The following is a 16,596-nucleotide window of genomic DNA, read 5'->3' as shown; positions in this document are numbered from 1 at the left end:
TGTGTGTGTGTGTGTGTGTGTGAGTGAGTGAACAGAGTGAAAGTAAAAGCTATGACAGGTGTGTGCTGTTATTCACTCCGTCACCCAAATCGAAATTACTAACTTGCATGAACTTACCCTCGTAGCCAATTGGAGAGAGATAAGGATAGGACAAGGAAGCTGACAGCATAAAATACCCACTGCTGGAGCAGCACCTTGGTGTGTGTGGGCAAGCACTTTTTTATGTTTGTTTTTGGAGTTGGAAAGGCACAACTGCAAGCACTGACAACAACACTTCACCCACCTGTGTACAGAAGCACAGCTACTGTAGCTACCCACCTAAAGTCATCTGAGAGAAGAACGAGCGAGAGAGAGAGAGACAACACACCCATTGAACACAGGCCTGGTCGGACTCCATTCCACAGCTCTGGTAGGAAAACATGCTAGGCATTTTTAGGCAACCAGATTTGCTCCTGTTGTTAGTTGCTGTTATAATGACTGAATGGAGTGAAATCAATCTAATGTCAAATGGCTGGGCATAGGAATGAATGGGTGTTTTCATTAATCAGACAGTAGGTATTTTAACTGTAACAAAGCAATGTAGGCATTACTTTAATTGTCTTTTCAAACTAGATTGTGCTTGTTTGGATTCATGTGTCTAACTGTGTCAAGCTTTGATTGCCAGCAATGCTTCTTCAACTTTTTCAAGCATAAAACTTTTAAAGAGCTGTTCATATGGTGTTAAAGAAGATGGCTGATTTGAAATAATTGTGTGGCTTGCTTTTGAATTCCTGAAGAGAAAGGCATATGCGTTGGTTTACAAGGTAAACGTGGTCATGGGCAAATCAACAGTGCCAGTCAAATGTTTGGACAGACCTACTCATTTACTTCATTTTTACTATTTTCTACATTGCAGATTAATAGTAAATAACACACATGGGATCATGTAGTAACCAAAAATCAAATCAAAATAGATTTTATATTGAAGATTCTTCAATTCATCTCAAATTTGGACTCATCAGACCAAAGGACAGATTTCTACCTGTCTAATTACCATTGCTTGAGTTTCTTGGCTCAAGCAAGTCTCTTCTTACTTTTGGTGTAGTAGTGGTTTCTTTGCAGCAATTTGACCTTGAAGAAACTTTCAAAGTTCTTGACATTTTCAGAATTGACTGACGTTCATGTCTTAAAATTAAAAGAGTTATGATGGACTGTCCTTTCTTTTTGCTTTTTTGAGCTGTTCTTGCCATAACATGGACTTGGTCTTTTACCAGATAGGTCTATCTTCTGTATACCACCCCTACCTTGTCACAACACAACTGATGAGCTCAAATGCATTAAGAAGGAAAGAAATTCCACAAATTAAGTTAACAATGCCCATATGTTAATTGAAATGCATTCAAGATGACTACCTCATGAAGCTGGTTGAGAGAATAACAACAGCGTGCAAAGTTGTCATCAAGGCAAAAGGGTGGGTACTTTGAATACTCTCAAATTTAAAATATATTTTGATTTGTTTTTAACCCTTTTTTGGTTACTAATTTGATTCCAAATGTGTTATTTCATAGTTTTGATGTCTTCACTATTATTCTACAACGTAAGGGCTCTGTTTTGCTTTGAGAAAAAAACTGTCCCTTTGAAAGAGACGTACAACAAAATGCTGGTCAGCTCTTTTTATACCACATAAATATGCAAAAACAACCTTCTAAAATGAGCAACATATATTATTCATGTTTTCAAATGATTATCCATAATGTTCTATTGGTTCTATTCCAGCATGCTCTTGGAAAATGTTATAAAGCAATGCTGTGAGAGACGGAATCTAAAACAAAATCCAGAAAATCACATTGTATGATTTTTAAGTAATTAATTTGCATTTTATTGCATGACATAAGTATTTGATACATCAGAAAAGCAGAACTTAATATTTGGTACAGAAACCTTTGTTTGCAATTACAGAGATCATACGTTTTCTATAGTTCTTGACCAGGTTTGCACACACTGCAGCAGGGATTTTGGCCCACTCCTCCATACAGACCTCCAGATCCTTCAGGTTTCAGGGCAGTCGCTTGGCAATACGGACTTTCAGCTCCCTCCAAAGATATTCTATTGGGTTCAGGTCTGGAGACTGGCTAGGCCACTCCAGGACCTTGCGATGCTTCTTACGGAGCCACTCCTTAGTTGCCCTGGCTGTGTGTTTTGGGTCTTTGTCATGCTGGAAGACCTAGCCACGACCCATCTTCAATGCTCTTACTGAGGGAAGGAGGTTGTTGGCCAAGATCTCGCGAAACATGGCCCCATCCATCCTCCCCTGAATATGGTGCAGTCGTCCTGTCCGCTTTGCAGAAAAGCATCCCCAAAGAATGAGGTTTCCACCTCCATGCTTCACGGTTGGGATGGTGTTCTTGGGGTTGTACTCATTCTTCCTCTTCCTCCAAACACGGTGAGTGGAGTTTAGACCAAAAAGCTCTACTTTTGTCTCATCAGACCACATGACCTTCTCCCATTCCTCCTCTGGATAATCCAGATGGTCATTGGCAAACCTCAGACGGGCCTGGACATGCGCTCGCTTGAGAAGGGGGACCTTGTGTGCGCTGCAGGATTTTAATCCATGACGGCGTAGTGTGTTACTAATGGTTTTCTTTGAGACTGTGGTCCCAGCTCTCTTCAGGTCATTAACCAGGTCCTGCCGTGTAGTTCTGGGCTGATCCCTCACCTTCCTCGTGATCATTGATGCCCCATGGGGTGAGATCTTGCATGTAGCCCCAGACCGAGGGTGATTGATCGTCATCTTGAACTTCTTCCATTTTCTTATAATGCGCCAAGAGTTGTTGCCTTCTCACCAAGCTGCTTGCCTATTGTCTTGTAGCCCATCCCAGACTTGTGTAGGTCTACAATTTTAACCCCGACGTCCTTACACAGCTCACTGGTCTTGGCCATTGTGGAGAGGTTGGAGTCTGTTTGATTGAGAATGTGGACAGGTGTCTTTTATACAGGTAACGAGTTGAGAACAGGAGGGCTTCTTAAAGAAAAACTAACAGGTCTGTGAGAGCTGGAATTCCTACTGGTTGGTAGGTGATCAAATACTTATGTCATGCAATAAAATGCTAATTAATTACTTAAAAATCATACAATGTGATTTTCTGGGTTTTTATTTTAGATTCCGTCTCGCACAGTTGAAGTAGTACTTTAAAGTATTTTTAATTGAGTAGTTTTTTGGGGGTATCTGTACTTTACTATTTATATATTTTTTACAACATTTACTTCAATACATTCCTAAAGAAAATTATTTACTTTTTACTACGTACATTTTCCCTGTACACCAAAAGGTACTCATTCGATTTTGAAAGGTTGGCAGGACAGGAAAATGTTCCAAATCACAAACGTATCAAGAGAACATCAATGGTCATCTCTACTGTCTCTGATCTTGTGGACTCACTAAAAACAAATGCTACGTTTGTAAAATATGTCTGAGTGTTGGAGTGTGCCCCTGGCTATCCGTAAAAAAAGTATTTAAAAAACACATGCCGTCTGGTTTACTTAACATAAGGAATTATTTTTACTTTTACTTTTGATACTTAAGTATTTTTTGCAATTACTATGTACTTTAAAACTAAAGTATATTTAAAACAAAATAATTGTAGACTTTTACTCAAGTAGTTTTTAACTAGGTAACTTTCACTTTTACTTGAGTCATTTTCTATTAAGGTATCTTTTCTTTCACTCAAGTGTGACAGTTGGGTACTTTCAATCACTGCTGTTTTGTTTTAGGTTGAATGACTGTACCTGATTATAACCTACTCTACAGTAATCACCTAGCATTGGTTGTAACTTGCATCAGTTGATATAAAACTCCACAGTGTATCTGTCCTCAGACACTTCAGAGCCAGGAAAGAGTGACCTGCCTGCACTTGCTTGTTGCTTACCTGAAGTGACATTGATCAGTGATCATACTATTGTCTGTTCACTTCCTTCATCTTTAAGTCTTTCCTCATGGTTTTACATAATTATGTTATGAAACTTTGTTTATTTGGTGATATGCACAGTCAGTGAATATTGATCAGAGGTGAGTTTCCAAAGCACTTTGTCTAGCTAACATGGAACTTTATGACTCATCCCTGAATAGTACACACCATGTATCGTTAACAAGTTAACCTTCAACCGTCCAGGAGACTATAGAAACTAGACCTGATGATAGCATGTCCCTAACTAAACATTCAGGAATACAATGCCAGCAGTCTACTCACATGTACAGTCTTTAGGCTGCTTAGACTAGACAGCAGGCAAACAGACAGTAGACTGCACTGATGGTAACCTAAAGCGTACATTTGGCAAGGCTTGGCAAGATGTCAATAGGATCTAGATCTGAACCCAACACTTGGCCTGAACTGTCAAAGGCCATATACCTCTAGTGAAAATCATACTCAGGGATCTTGACTCAAGTTCTTGGGAAACTGGTTTTGGATTGAGGAAGACAGTATAATTTATTATTAATACATGTTTTGCTTATTCTTTGGTTATTGTATGTTTTTTTCACTGTTCAAACTTTATGGTGGGTTGAGACTCAAAAGAAACCTCAATTGCTTGGTCACGAAACAGAAAAGTTTGGAAACCCCTGGACTCAACAAACACTAAAATATGTGACAAAGTCATTGCAAGTACTGTGGTGCAGACACTCCGCCTTCCTCTTATATACTCGTCACAGGCCTCAGTGCCGACCTCCAACTTTAATAATGTATACTGAACAAAACAATGAATGCAACATGTAACAATTTCAAAGATTTTATTGAGCTACAGTTCATATAAGGAAATAGATTCATTTGGCCCTAATCTATGGATTTCACATGACTGGACAGGTGCGCAATGGGGAGCCAGGCCCAGCCAATCAGAATGACTTTTTCCCCACAAAAGGGCTTTATTACAGACATAAATACACCTCAGCACATAGTATATATTTACATATTGAATGCAAATATGGTTGTGGTGAACGGTTTTCTCAACAACAGTTCAATGAACGTAACCATGTTGTTGACCCACTATGGCCAACACTTCACAGACAGTCAAGGGATTGTATACCATGGTTCACATACAGTACTGTAGCACTACTGTCTTTCTATAAATATTCACTGATGTTATTTGTGTTGCATTTACTTTTACAATGGAACTTCAATTCTTTGGACCTTCATTAACTTGTTTGTCAACTTTAAATGTGTCATTAAAGTCAAAATGGGGCCAACCAACTTGCTGGTGGAGAATGCAGTGATTAGTACTAAATTTGTCGCCCGTAATAAAGTGCAGTGCGTTATGATAAACTGCATCTAATGGCTTTAAAGAAGTGGCAGCTGTGTCCATATAGATGATGTCGTCATAGTGTAGGACCGATAGGAACATCGACTGAGTAATCTGCTTTATACTATTTAGCCAGAGGCAATACCTATTTCTATAGAAGAAGCCAATTTTAATTCTCAACTTCTTAACTCATCATTATGCTTTTTAAAAGACAGCTTTTCATCAATCCAGATTCCCAGATATTTGTAAGCACGGACACGATCAATAGACACCATCCAAAGTGCATATGCATAAATCATCAGACTTAATTGTATGCGCTCTAGAGAACAAAATATATTTAGTTTGACCTTTAGTCAGTACTCATTTCTGGTCAATAAAGTTTTTGTATAATACAATGAAGGAAGACTGTAGTATAGATAGAGCCTTTTCAACTGTGGGGGCAATAGCATACACAACAGTATCATCGGCATACAAGTTTAGGTCACATTTTTTTAACGATGGTCGATAGTTAATGTTAACAGTAAAAAGCACAGGACCCAGAATCGATTGCTGCGGGACTCCTTCTGTAAGGGAACCTGATTTAACACCATCAGTAGATATACATCGAGTTCTATCTGTCAAGCAATTTTTAAGCCAATTACATGCAACCTGTTCTAGGCCAATTGAGGAAAGCCTCTGAATTAGCATTGAGTGATCAACAGTTTCGAAAGCCTTTACCAGGTCAATGAAGAGGGCAGAATAATGTTGATTTTTATCCATGCAGGTAACCACATCATTTATACCTAGGGATGAAGCAGAAATTGTGCTATGACCTGATCAAAAACCTGAATGATGAACACTATACTGTGTATAAAAAAATTGTGGACACCCCTTCAAATTAGTAGATTGGACTATTTCAGACACACCGTTGCTGCCAGGTGTATAAACAGGTGTATAAAAAAAGCCATGCAATCTCCATGCTCAAACATTTGCAGTAAAATGGCCTTTCTAAAGAGCAACACAGAATGGGATCACCGAGTGCTGAAGCACGTAGTGCTGTCCTCAGTTCCAACACTCACTAGTGAGTTCCAAACTGCCTCTGGAAACAACGTCAGCACAAGAACTGTTCATCGGGAGTTTAATGAAATGGGTTTTCAAGGGCGAGCAGCTGTACACAAGCCTACGATCACCATGCGCAATGCCAAGAGTTGGCTGAAGTTGTGTAAAGCTCGTCGCCATTGGAATCTGGAGCAGTGGAAACGTGTTCTCTGGAGTGATGAATCACGCTTCACCGCCTGGAAGTCCGAAGGATGAATCTGGGTTTGGCGGAAGCCAGGGGAACGTTACCTACCCCAACGCACAGTGCCAATTGTAAAGCTTGGTGGAGGACAAATAACGGTCTGGAGCTATTTTTCATGGTTCCAACTAGGCCCCTTAGTTCAAGTGATGGGAAATCTTAATGCTACATCATACAATGACATTCTACACAAATCTGTGCTTCCAACTTTGTGGCAACAGTTTAAGGAAGGCCCTTTCCTGTTTCAGCATGACAATGCCCCGTGCACAAAGCGAGGTCCATACAGAAATGGTTTGTCGAGATCGGTGTGGAAGAACTTGATTTGCCTACACAGAGCCCTGACCTCAACCTCATCGGACACCTTTGGGATGAATCAGAATGCTGACTGCTTGCCAAGCCTAATCGCCCAACATCATTGCCAGACCTTGCTAATGCTCTTGTGTCTGAATGGAAGCAGGTCCTAGCAACAATGTTCCACATTCTAGTGGAAAGCATTCCCAGAAGAGTGGAGTCTGTTATAGCAGTAAATTGAGCACCAACTCATAATTAATGCAAATGGTCCACATACTTTTCGTCATGTAGTGTGCATTTAGAATACATTTCAAAGATAACAAAGATCTTAGCTGAGAATGAATCAAGGATTCTAATATTTTAGCTTGGCAAGAAAGATTAGAAATAGGCCGCAACCTTTGTGAAGGGAAAGTACATGGGCCGCCTTCCAAACACCGGGAGTATCACGTCATTGAATGCAACTAACCCCATTCATTCTACCATCAGAAAAACAAATAGGCATACAGTGCAATCAGAAAGTATTCAGACCCCTTGACTTTTCCCCATTTTGTCACGTTACACCCTTATTCTAAAATTGATTTTTTTTTAAATCCCTCATTAATCTGCACACAATACCCATAATGATGAAGCAAAAAAACAGATTTTTTTTTACAAATGTATTAAAATAAATAAAAAACAAACACCTTATTTACATAAGCATTCAGACCCTTTGAGACTCAAAATTATGCTCAGGTTTGTCCTGTTTCAATTTATAATCCTTGAGATGTTTCTACAACTTGGAGTTAACTTGTGATAAATTCAATTAATTGGACATAATTTGGAAAGGCACATATGTCTATATAAGGTCCCACAGTTGACAGTGCATGTCAGAGCAAAAACCAAGCCATGAGGTTGAAGGAATTGTCCGTGGAGCTCAGAGACAGAATTTTGTTGAGGCACAGATCTGGGGAAGGGTACCAAACAATGTCTGTAGCATTGAAGGTCTCCAAGAACATAGTGGCCTATATTTTTCTTAAATGGAAGAAGTTTGGAACCAACAAGAATCTTCCTAACTGAGCAATCAAGGGAGAAGTGCCTTCGTCAGGGAGGTGACCAAGAACCCAATGGTCATTCTGACAGAGCTTCAGAGTTCATCTGGAGAGATGGGAAACGTTCCAGAAGGACAACTATCACTGCAGCACTCCACCAATCAGGCCTTTATGGTAGAGTGGCCAGACGGAAGCCACTCCTCAGTAAAAGGCACATGACAGCATGCTTAGAGTTTGCCAAAAGGCACCTAAAGACTATCAGACCATGAGAAACAAGATTCTCTGGTCTGATGAAACCAAGATTGAACTCTTTGGCCTGAATGCCAAGCATCATGTATGGAGGAAACCTGGCACCATCCCTACGGTGAAGCGTGGTTGTGGTAGCAACATGCTGTGGGGATGTTTTTCAACAGCAGGGACTGGACTAGTCAAGATCGAGGGAAAGATGAACGGAGCAAAGTACAGAGAGATCCTTAAGTGGCCCAGCCAGAGCCCGGACTTGAATACGATTGAACATCTCTGGAGAGACCTGAAAATAGATGTGCTGCAACGCTCCCCATCCAACATGACAGAGCTTGAGAGGATCTGCAGAGAAGAATGGGAGAAACTCCCCAAATATCAAATCAAATCAAATGTATTTCTATAGCCCTTCGTACATCAGCTGATATATCAAAGTGCTGTACAGAAACCCAGCCTAACACCCCAAACAGCAAGCAATGCAGGTGTAGAAGCACGGTGGCTAGGAAAAACTCCCTAGAAAGGCCAAAACCTAGGAAGAAACCTAGAGAGGAACCAGGCTATGTGGGGTGGCCAGTCCTCTTCTGGATGTGCCGGGTGGAGATTATAACAGAACATGGCCAAGATGTTCAAATGTTCATGAGTGACCAGCATGGTCCAATAATAATAAGGCAGAACAGTTGAAACTGGAGCAGCAGCACGACCAGGTGGACTGGGGACAGCAAGGAGTCATCATGTCAGGTAGTCCTGAGGCATGGTCCTAGAGCTCAGGTCCGAGAGAGAGAAAGAAAGAGAGAAAGAGAGAATTAGAGAGACCACACTTAAATTCACACAGGACACCGAATAGGACAGGAGAAGTACTCCAGATATAACAAACTGACTCTATACCCCCGAAACATAAACTACTGCAGCATAAATACTGGCGGCTGAGACAGGAGGGGTCAGGAGACACTGTGGCCCCATCCGAGGACACCCCCGGACAGGGCCAAACAGGAAGGATATAACCCCACCCACTTTGCCAAAGCACAGCCCCCACACCACTAGAGGGATATCTTCAACCACCAACCTACCATCCTGAGACAAGGCCGAGTATAGCCCACAAAGACCTCCGCCACGGCACAACCCAAGGGGGGGCGCCAACACCAAATACAGGTGTGCCAAGCTTGTAGCGTCATATCCAAGAAGACTCGAGGCTGTGATAACTCCCTAAGGTGTTTCAAATAAATACTAAGTAAAGGGTCTGAATACTTATGTACATGTGATATCATTTTTTATTTATTGTTAATTTGCATAAAATTCTAAAAACCTGTTTTTACTTTGTTATTATGGGGTATTGTGTGTAGATTGATGAAGGGGAAAAAAACAATTTAATCATTTTTATAATAAGGCTGTAGCATAACAAATAGTTGAATTCAAGGGGTCTAAATACTTTCCGAATGCACTGTGTATGTATGCAAAACAGACACCCACACTCTCCCTATACTAACTCCTGCACTTTCACAACTGTCAATGTTGTAATTTAGAAATATCTCATTTGCAAACATCTCAACTCACTATGGGGAATAACACTGTCTATGTGCTCTGTGTGTGATTACATGGCAGCCTACCAATCACCTTGTTTGGAGTTTTACTCCCTACTGACTGTACGTGTCTTTCTCCCCCAGCTCTGGACCATGGTCCGTCATACCACCTGTATCATGAGCATCCCTTCCACTGCCAGCATTGAGAGCCAGCTGCCCACAACATGGAGCTCCTACCCCTGCCCAGACAGTGAGGACTTGTTTGGTTACTCAATGGCTCTTTCAGTAAATTGCTCTGCTGGTTTAATTATTTACAAGTACCTGGGTTAGCCAGAGTTAATATTTTTTCACAAAACCCCCAGCACACTCGAAGATTAAATATTTGATATGCTACTCACAGCTATTACAAAACGCACCTAATCTCTATCTTCAACCCTATCCCCAGTTTCCACAGTGATGCCCGGTTACACCAGTCGCCTGTGGTCCCAGGACTACAAGCCTCAGTATTGGTCAAAGTACCTGGTGTGGCAGTGGCTGCAGCAGATGGTGGACATGCACCAGATTGACGCTGCCAGCATCCACTTCCAGAACTTTGACGTGGACGGCCATCAACTGTGCAGCATGACCTACCAGGACTTCACACGGGCCGCGGGCACCGTGGGGCCTATCCTCTACCAAAGCCTCAACGAGCTCAAATGGAGGGGTAGGTTCACACATTGGACAAAGCTGTAACGTCCTCTGTTATTGTTAGTGTCTTATATTAATCAGAATGGAGGCCAGGTCTGGCCATGTATTGTAAAAACATACTGTTAGTGATAAATTTGGTCTTCAGATCTTTGAATGTATTATTTAATTTCAACATTATTTGAGTTGGTTAGAAAACCACAAACAAACAAGAAAAGACAGTTGAACCAGTGTACGGTGGAAGGATCAAGGATTTAAGCATCAAGTTGGATTACATACAACACAAAATAAAGAAGGTTGTTGTTACTGTCAGTGAAATAACAATGACCTCTTGTTTCTCCCTGTCATCCCTACACAGGACAGTATCCTGGAATGGAGTTTAACCCAGTGGACATTATCAAATCAGAGCCAGATGGTAAGAGCTATCAAAAGCATACAAACCCAGAGAGGATGTAGTACATTGTTTTCACGTCCTTTATTCAAAATGCACTGTTGTATGCTTATAAAATTGTAATATATAAAGTTATAGAATATATACAATGCTTCAGACCCTCTTAGAGAACGGGGAGTCTATAGAGAATCTAGATCAGGGTTCCCAAACTGGCGGGCCTTGTGCTGGATTTGGCCTGGGGGTAGTTTTATTTGGCCCCAAGCAACAACAACAAAAAAAATAATAATGTTTTGTTGAATTTACATTGTTGGAATTAAAAGACTAAAAACAACAAAAAAGCAGTTCCAAGTGATTTTAATTTGGAAATATTTTCCCAAGCATTCACACGCATAATAGAGAGACATATGTGATCGTATACAAATAATAATAATGAATACTGAGGTACTCAAAGCGCTTTGCATACAGTAGAAGGGGGAAACTCAACTCACCTCATCCGCCATCAATGTGTAGCACCCACTTCAGTTATACACGGCGACCATTTTGTACTAGAACTCTCACCACACATCAGTTATCATGTGGAGAGGTGAGGAGTGATATATGCCAATTAAGAATGAGGAGGATGATTAGGTGGCCATGATGGAATGTGGCCAGGTTGGGAATTTAGCCATAACACCGGGGTGAACACCTCTACTTTTACAATAACCGCCATGGGAATTTAAATGACTACAGAGTGTCAGCACAAGCGTTTTAACATCCTATCCAAAAGACAGCACCATAAGCAGGACAATATTCCCAAATGTAATCAAGGTTTGAAATTATGTCCGTACGGGAGTTGCAACGATGGGACAAGTCTAACTACCAACTGGATATCATGACAATTGGGAATAAAGGGGTGTAAAAAGTTTTTTTTAAATGAAATAATTTGGTTGAAATCATTATGTTTTAGACAAATATATCTGTTTAGGCTTCTGCGGTCAATTTGCGGTCTAAGAATATACAGTACTATTCAAAAGTTTGGACACACCTACTCATGGGTTTTTCTTTATATATTCTACATTTTAGTGAAGACATCAAAACTATGAAATAACACATATGGAATCATATAGTAACAAAAAAGTATATAATATATTTTAGATTATTCAAGGTAGACATGCTTTGCCTTGATAACAGCTTGCACAATCTTGGCATTCTCTCAATCAGCTTCACCTGGAATGCTTTCCCAACCATCTTCAAGGAGTTCCCACATATGCTGAGCACTTGTTGGCTGCTCTTCCTTCACTCCTTCACTGTGGTCCAACTCATCCCAAGCCATTCATTTGGGTTGAGTCCGGGTGATTGTGGAAGCCAGGTCATCTGATGCAGCACTCCATTACTCTCCTTCTTGGTCAAATAGCCCTTACACAGCCTGGAGGTGTGTTTTAGGCCATTTTCCTGTTGAAAAACAAATGATAATCCCACTAAGCGCAAATGAGATGAGATGGTGTATTGCTGCAGAATTCTGTGGTCGTCATGCTGGTTAAGTGTGCCTTGAATTGTAAGTAAATCACTGACAGTGTCACCAGAAAAGCACCCCCACACTATCACACCTCCTCCTCATCCATGCATCATGGTGGGAACTACACACGCAGAGATCATCCGTTCACCTACTCTGTGTCTTCCAAAAATCTCAAATTTGGACTCATCAGACCTAAGGACAGATTTCCACCGGTCTAATGTCCATTGCTCATGTTTCTTGGCCCAAGCAAGTCTCTTATTACTGGTGTCCTTTAGTAGTGATTTCTTTGCTTCTTCTGATTCACACAGTCGATGTTGAGATACGTCTGTTACTTGAACTCTGTGAAGCATTTATTTGGGATGCAATTTCTGAGGTTGGTAACTAACTTATCCTCTGCAACAGAGGTAACTCTGGGTCTTCCTTTCCTGTGGCGGTCCTCATGAGAGCCAGTTTCATCATAGCTCTCGATGGTTTTTGCAACAAACTTTCAAAGTTCTTGAAATTTTCCACATTGACTGACCTTCATGCCTTAAAGTACTAATGGACTGTCATTTTATTCTTATTTCAGCTGTTCTTGCCATAATATTTACTTGGTATTTTACCAAATACGGCTATCTTCTGTATACCACCCCTACCTTGTCACAACACAACTGATTGGCTCAAACGCAGAAAAGAATTAAAGAAATTCCACAAAATAACTATTAACAAGGCACACCGGTAACTAAAATGCATTCCAGGTGACTACCTCATGAAGCTGGTTAAATAATGCCAAGAGTATGCAAAGCTGTCAAAGCATAGCGTGGCTACTTTGAAGAAGCTGAAATAGAAAATATATTTTGATTTGTTTAGCACTTTTTTGGTTACTACATGATTCCGTATGTGTTATTTCATAGTTCTGATGTCTTCACTACTATTCTACAATGTTGAAAATAGTAAAAATAAAATAAAAACCTGGAATCAGTAGGTGTCCACACTTTTGACTGGTACTGTATATTTATAAAAAATCTAGTCTGTGATTTCAATAAACTCTTGAGATGTTACTTTATGCCTCTTTTTAAGTAAATGTAAGCTTTATGTGCTCTCCTCTCCTCAGATTTCCCTTGTCCATTCCCAGAACCTAGCATATATCCTGCAGGTAGGTACCACATTGAAATGGATAGGAGAGACTTAAAAATGCAACATTTTAACAAACTTACGGACAGCATCATTTTTTATATGTTGACATGTCTTTACTTTTTAGACATTTTTGATCCCTCATGTCAATGTCTCGCACCTGTGGCATCACCCACTACCTCAAGTCCAGGTAAAGGATGAGGACTGAAAACCTATAAACATTATGTAAACAAAGACATTGGAACAACACCCAAGCCATAAGAAGACTTAGATCTAGATCTCCAGTAGCCTAGTCCCCAAATACATTTTTGCTGCACCAATGTGAATTTGAAACATAAGACATCATTGAGCAAAGTGGCAATTCAAGGCTATTGAAGTCCATGAACGTTCAGTAAGTGACAGTTTTGGGAATGGGCCAGCTGAGTTTACTCCTTCACTAAACAATGCGACTGAGCAAACAATGTATGACGATACAACTGAACAAACTCATCCTGTAAATGTTTCCCACACCCATGTAATTGTACAGTATTGGGTTCCATAGAATTCATATGGAATGAGTAAGACAGCAGTACAAGTGTTAAACACGTATGGGTTAAAGCTCTGTTTGATTAGTTGGTTGGACTACTATGATGCTAGACCCACTAGTTAGTTTGATTGTCACATGTACCAAATATATTGAATGTCTTCATTTTAACTTGCTGTGAGCATCACTATTAATTTACTTTCAGACAGTCGCCCTCATCAGATCAAAAAACACAGTGAGTAGTATTTATCATCTTCAATACTATCGTTCATTATCTTTTAATGTAAATGCTCAATCAGATGATGGCTACATGCTGAATGTTTTGCCTATGCTATAACTGATATGCAGTAGATTGTTCTAATGCCACCACTCATGTGTTTCTCCTCAGACCTCCGGGGGACCCACCTGTGGGAGTTCATTAGGGACATTCTTTTGAACCCAGAGCGGAACTCAGGCCTGCTCAAGTGGGAGGACCGGACAGATGGCGTGTTCCGTTTCCTCAATTCAGAGGCTGTTGCTCAGCTGTGGGGCAAGAAGAAGAACAACAGCAGCATGACCTACGAGAAGCTCAGCCGAGCTATGAGGTAAAGACTGAAGGAATTTGGGTGTTTTGATGTACAGTGGGGCAAAAAAGTATTTAGTCAGCCAACAATTGTGCAAGTTCTCCCACTTAAAAAGATGAGAGAGGCCTGTAATTTTCATCATAGGTACACTTCAACTATGACAGACAAAATGAGAAAAAAATCCAGAAAATCACATTGTAGGATTTTTAATGAATTTATTTGCAAATTATGGTGGAAAATATGTATTTGGTCACCTACAAACAAGCAAGATTTCTGGCTCTCACAGACCCGTAACTTCTTCTTTAAGAGGCTCCTCTGTCCTCCACTCGTTACCTGTATTGATGGCATCTGTTTGAACTTGTTATCAGTATAAAAGACACCTGTCCACAACCTTAAACAGTCACTGTCCAAACTCCACTATGGCCAAGACCAAAGAGCTGTCAAAGGACACCAGAAACAAAATTGTAGACCTGCACCAGGTTTGAAGAAATCAACTGTGGGAGCAATTATTAGGAAACGGAAGACATACAAGACCACTGATAATCTCCCTCGATATGGGGCTCCATGCAAGATCTCACCCCGTCGGGTCAAAATGATCACAAGAACGGTGAGCAAAAATCCCAGAACCACACGGGGGGACCTAGTGAATGACCTGCAGAGAGCTGGGACCAAAGTAAAAAGCCTACCATCAGTAACACACTACGCCGCCAGGGACTCAAATCCTGCAGTGCCAGACGTGTCCCCCTGCTTAAGCCAGTACATGTCCAGGCCCGTCTGAAGTTTGCTAGAGAGCATTTGGATGATCCAGAAGAAGATTGGGAGAATGTCATATGGTCAGATGAAACCAAAATATAACTTTTTGGTAAAAACTCAACTCGTCGTGTTTGGAGGACAAAGAATGTTGAGTTGCATCCAAAGAACACCATACCTACTGTGAAGCATAGGGGTGGAAACATCATGCTTTGGGGCTGTTTTTCTGCAAAGGGACCAGGACGACTGATCCGTGTAAAGGAAAGAATGAATGGGGCCATGTATCGTGAGATTTTGAGTGAAAACCTGCTTCCATCAGCAAGGGCATTGAAGATAAAACGGGGCTGGGTCTTTCAGCATGACAATGATCCCAAACACACCGCCCGGGCAACGAAGGAGTGGCTTCGTAAGAAGCATTTCAAGGTCCTGGAGTGGCCTAACCAGTCTCCAGATCTCAACCCCATAGAAAATCTTTGGAGTGAGTTGAAGTCCGTGTTGCCCAGCAACAGCCCCAAAACATCACTGCTCTAGAGGAGATCTGCATGGAGGAATGGGCCAAAATACCAACAACAGTGTGTGAAAACCTTGTGGAGACTTACAGAAAACGTTTGACCTCTGTCATTGCCAACAAAGGGTATATAACAAAGTATTGAGATAAACTTTTGTTATTGACCAAATACTTATTTTCCACCATAATTTGCAAATAAATTCATAAAAAATCCTACACAGTGATTTTCTGGATTTTTTTTCTCATTTTGTCTGTCATAGTTGAAGTGTACCTATGATGACAATTACAGGCCTCTCTCACCTTTTTAAGTGGGAGAACTTGCACAATTGGTGGCTGACTAAAATACTTTTTTGCCCCACTGTATATTTCCTGGTTCGCATCTTAAGAAGGCAGTCATTTTGGCTGTTCCATTAACCTCCCTGTCCATACCTTTCCAGATATTACTACAAACGGGAAATCCTGGAACACGTGGATGGCCGAAGGCTGGTCTACAAGTTTGGGAAAAATGCACAAGGATGGAGGGAGTCAGAAAAGTAAAAGAGTCTGGAGCACACCTCTCCACTATTTTGTGCCTTTTTTTTGCCTGTCTATTTATGTTTGTTTTTTATTTTAATGTGTCACTGTGATGTGTTACTATGTTGTTGTTTTACAAAGAGGAGCAGAATGCCTTGTTGCAACTCTTGACATTTGTAGGAGTTTTTGTATGATATGTTTACATTTGGTTAAGCAAGACTACATTTTACATTTAATTGCTTACCCAGCTAGCACATAAATGTTCTGAGAACCAAATGTTTCTTAGAGCTTGGTGACAGCGGGGTTGTCATATGGTTATTTTGCATACAACCTTCCTACAACTTTCTGGGAATGGTGCAGGATAGTTGCGTGACTGTGGAACATTCTCGGCACATTTAAAGGAACTTTGATTTTTTTTTTTTATAATCTTGGTATT

The 16,596-nt window shown here is 40.7% G+C and overlaps 1 protein-coding gene across 1 annotated transcript; it reads left to right on the top strand.

Moving 5' to 3' along the window:
* Nucleotides 1-259: 259 nt before the first annotated feature.
* Nucleotides 260-16,345, top strand: LOC139416137 (ETS homologous factor-like). Its single transcript, XM_071164465.1, has 9 exons — nt 260-409; nt 9,765-9,870; nt 10,066-10,323; nt 10,663-10,719; nt 13,284-13,325; nt 13,431-13,493; nt 14,032-14,061; nt 14,215-14,410; nt 16,085-16,345. Exons 2-9 carry the CDS (start codon nt 9,774-9,776, stop codon nt 16,182-16,184), a joined length of 843 nt encoding a protein of 280 aa, XP_071020566.1. The 5' UTR covers nt 260-409; nt 9,765-9,773; the 3' UTR covers nt 16,185-16,345.
* Nucleotides 16,346-16,596: the final 251 nt, after the last annotated feature.

Source organism: Oncorhynchus clarkii, chromosome 1 (assembly GCF_045791955.1).
Source record: "Oncorhynchus clarkii lewisi isolate Uvic-CL-2024 chromosome 1, UVic_Ocla_1.0, whole genome shotgun sequence".
NCBI classification, from domain to species: Eukaryota; Metazoa; Chordata; class Actinopteri; order Salmoniformes; family Salmonidae; genus Oncorhynchus; species Oncorhynchus clarkii.
The sequence above is the reverse complement of the archived record's forward strand: the minus strand, read 5'-3'. Positions and strand labels throughout refer to the sequence as shown.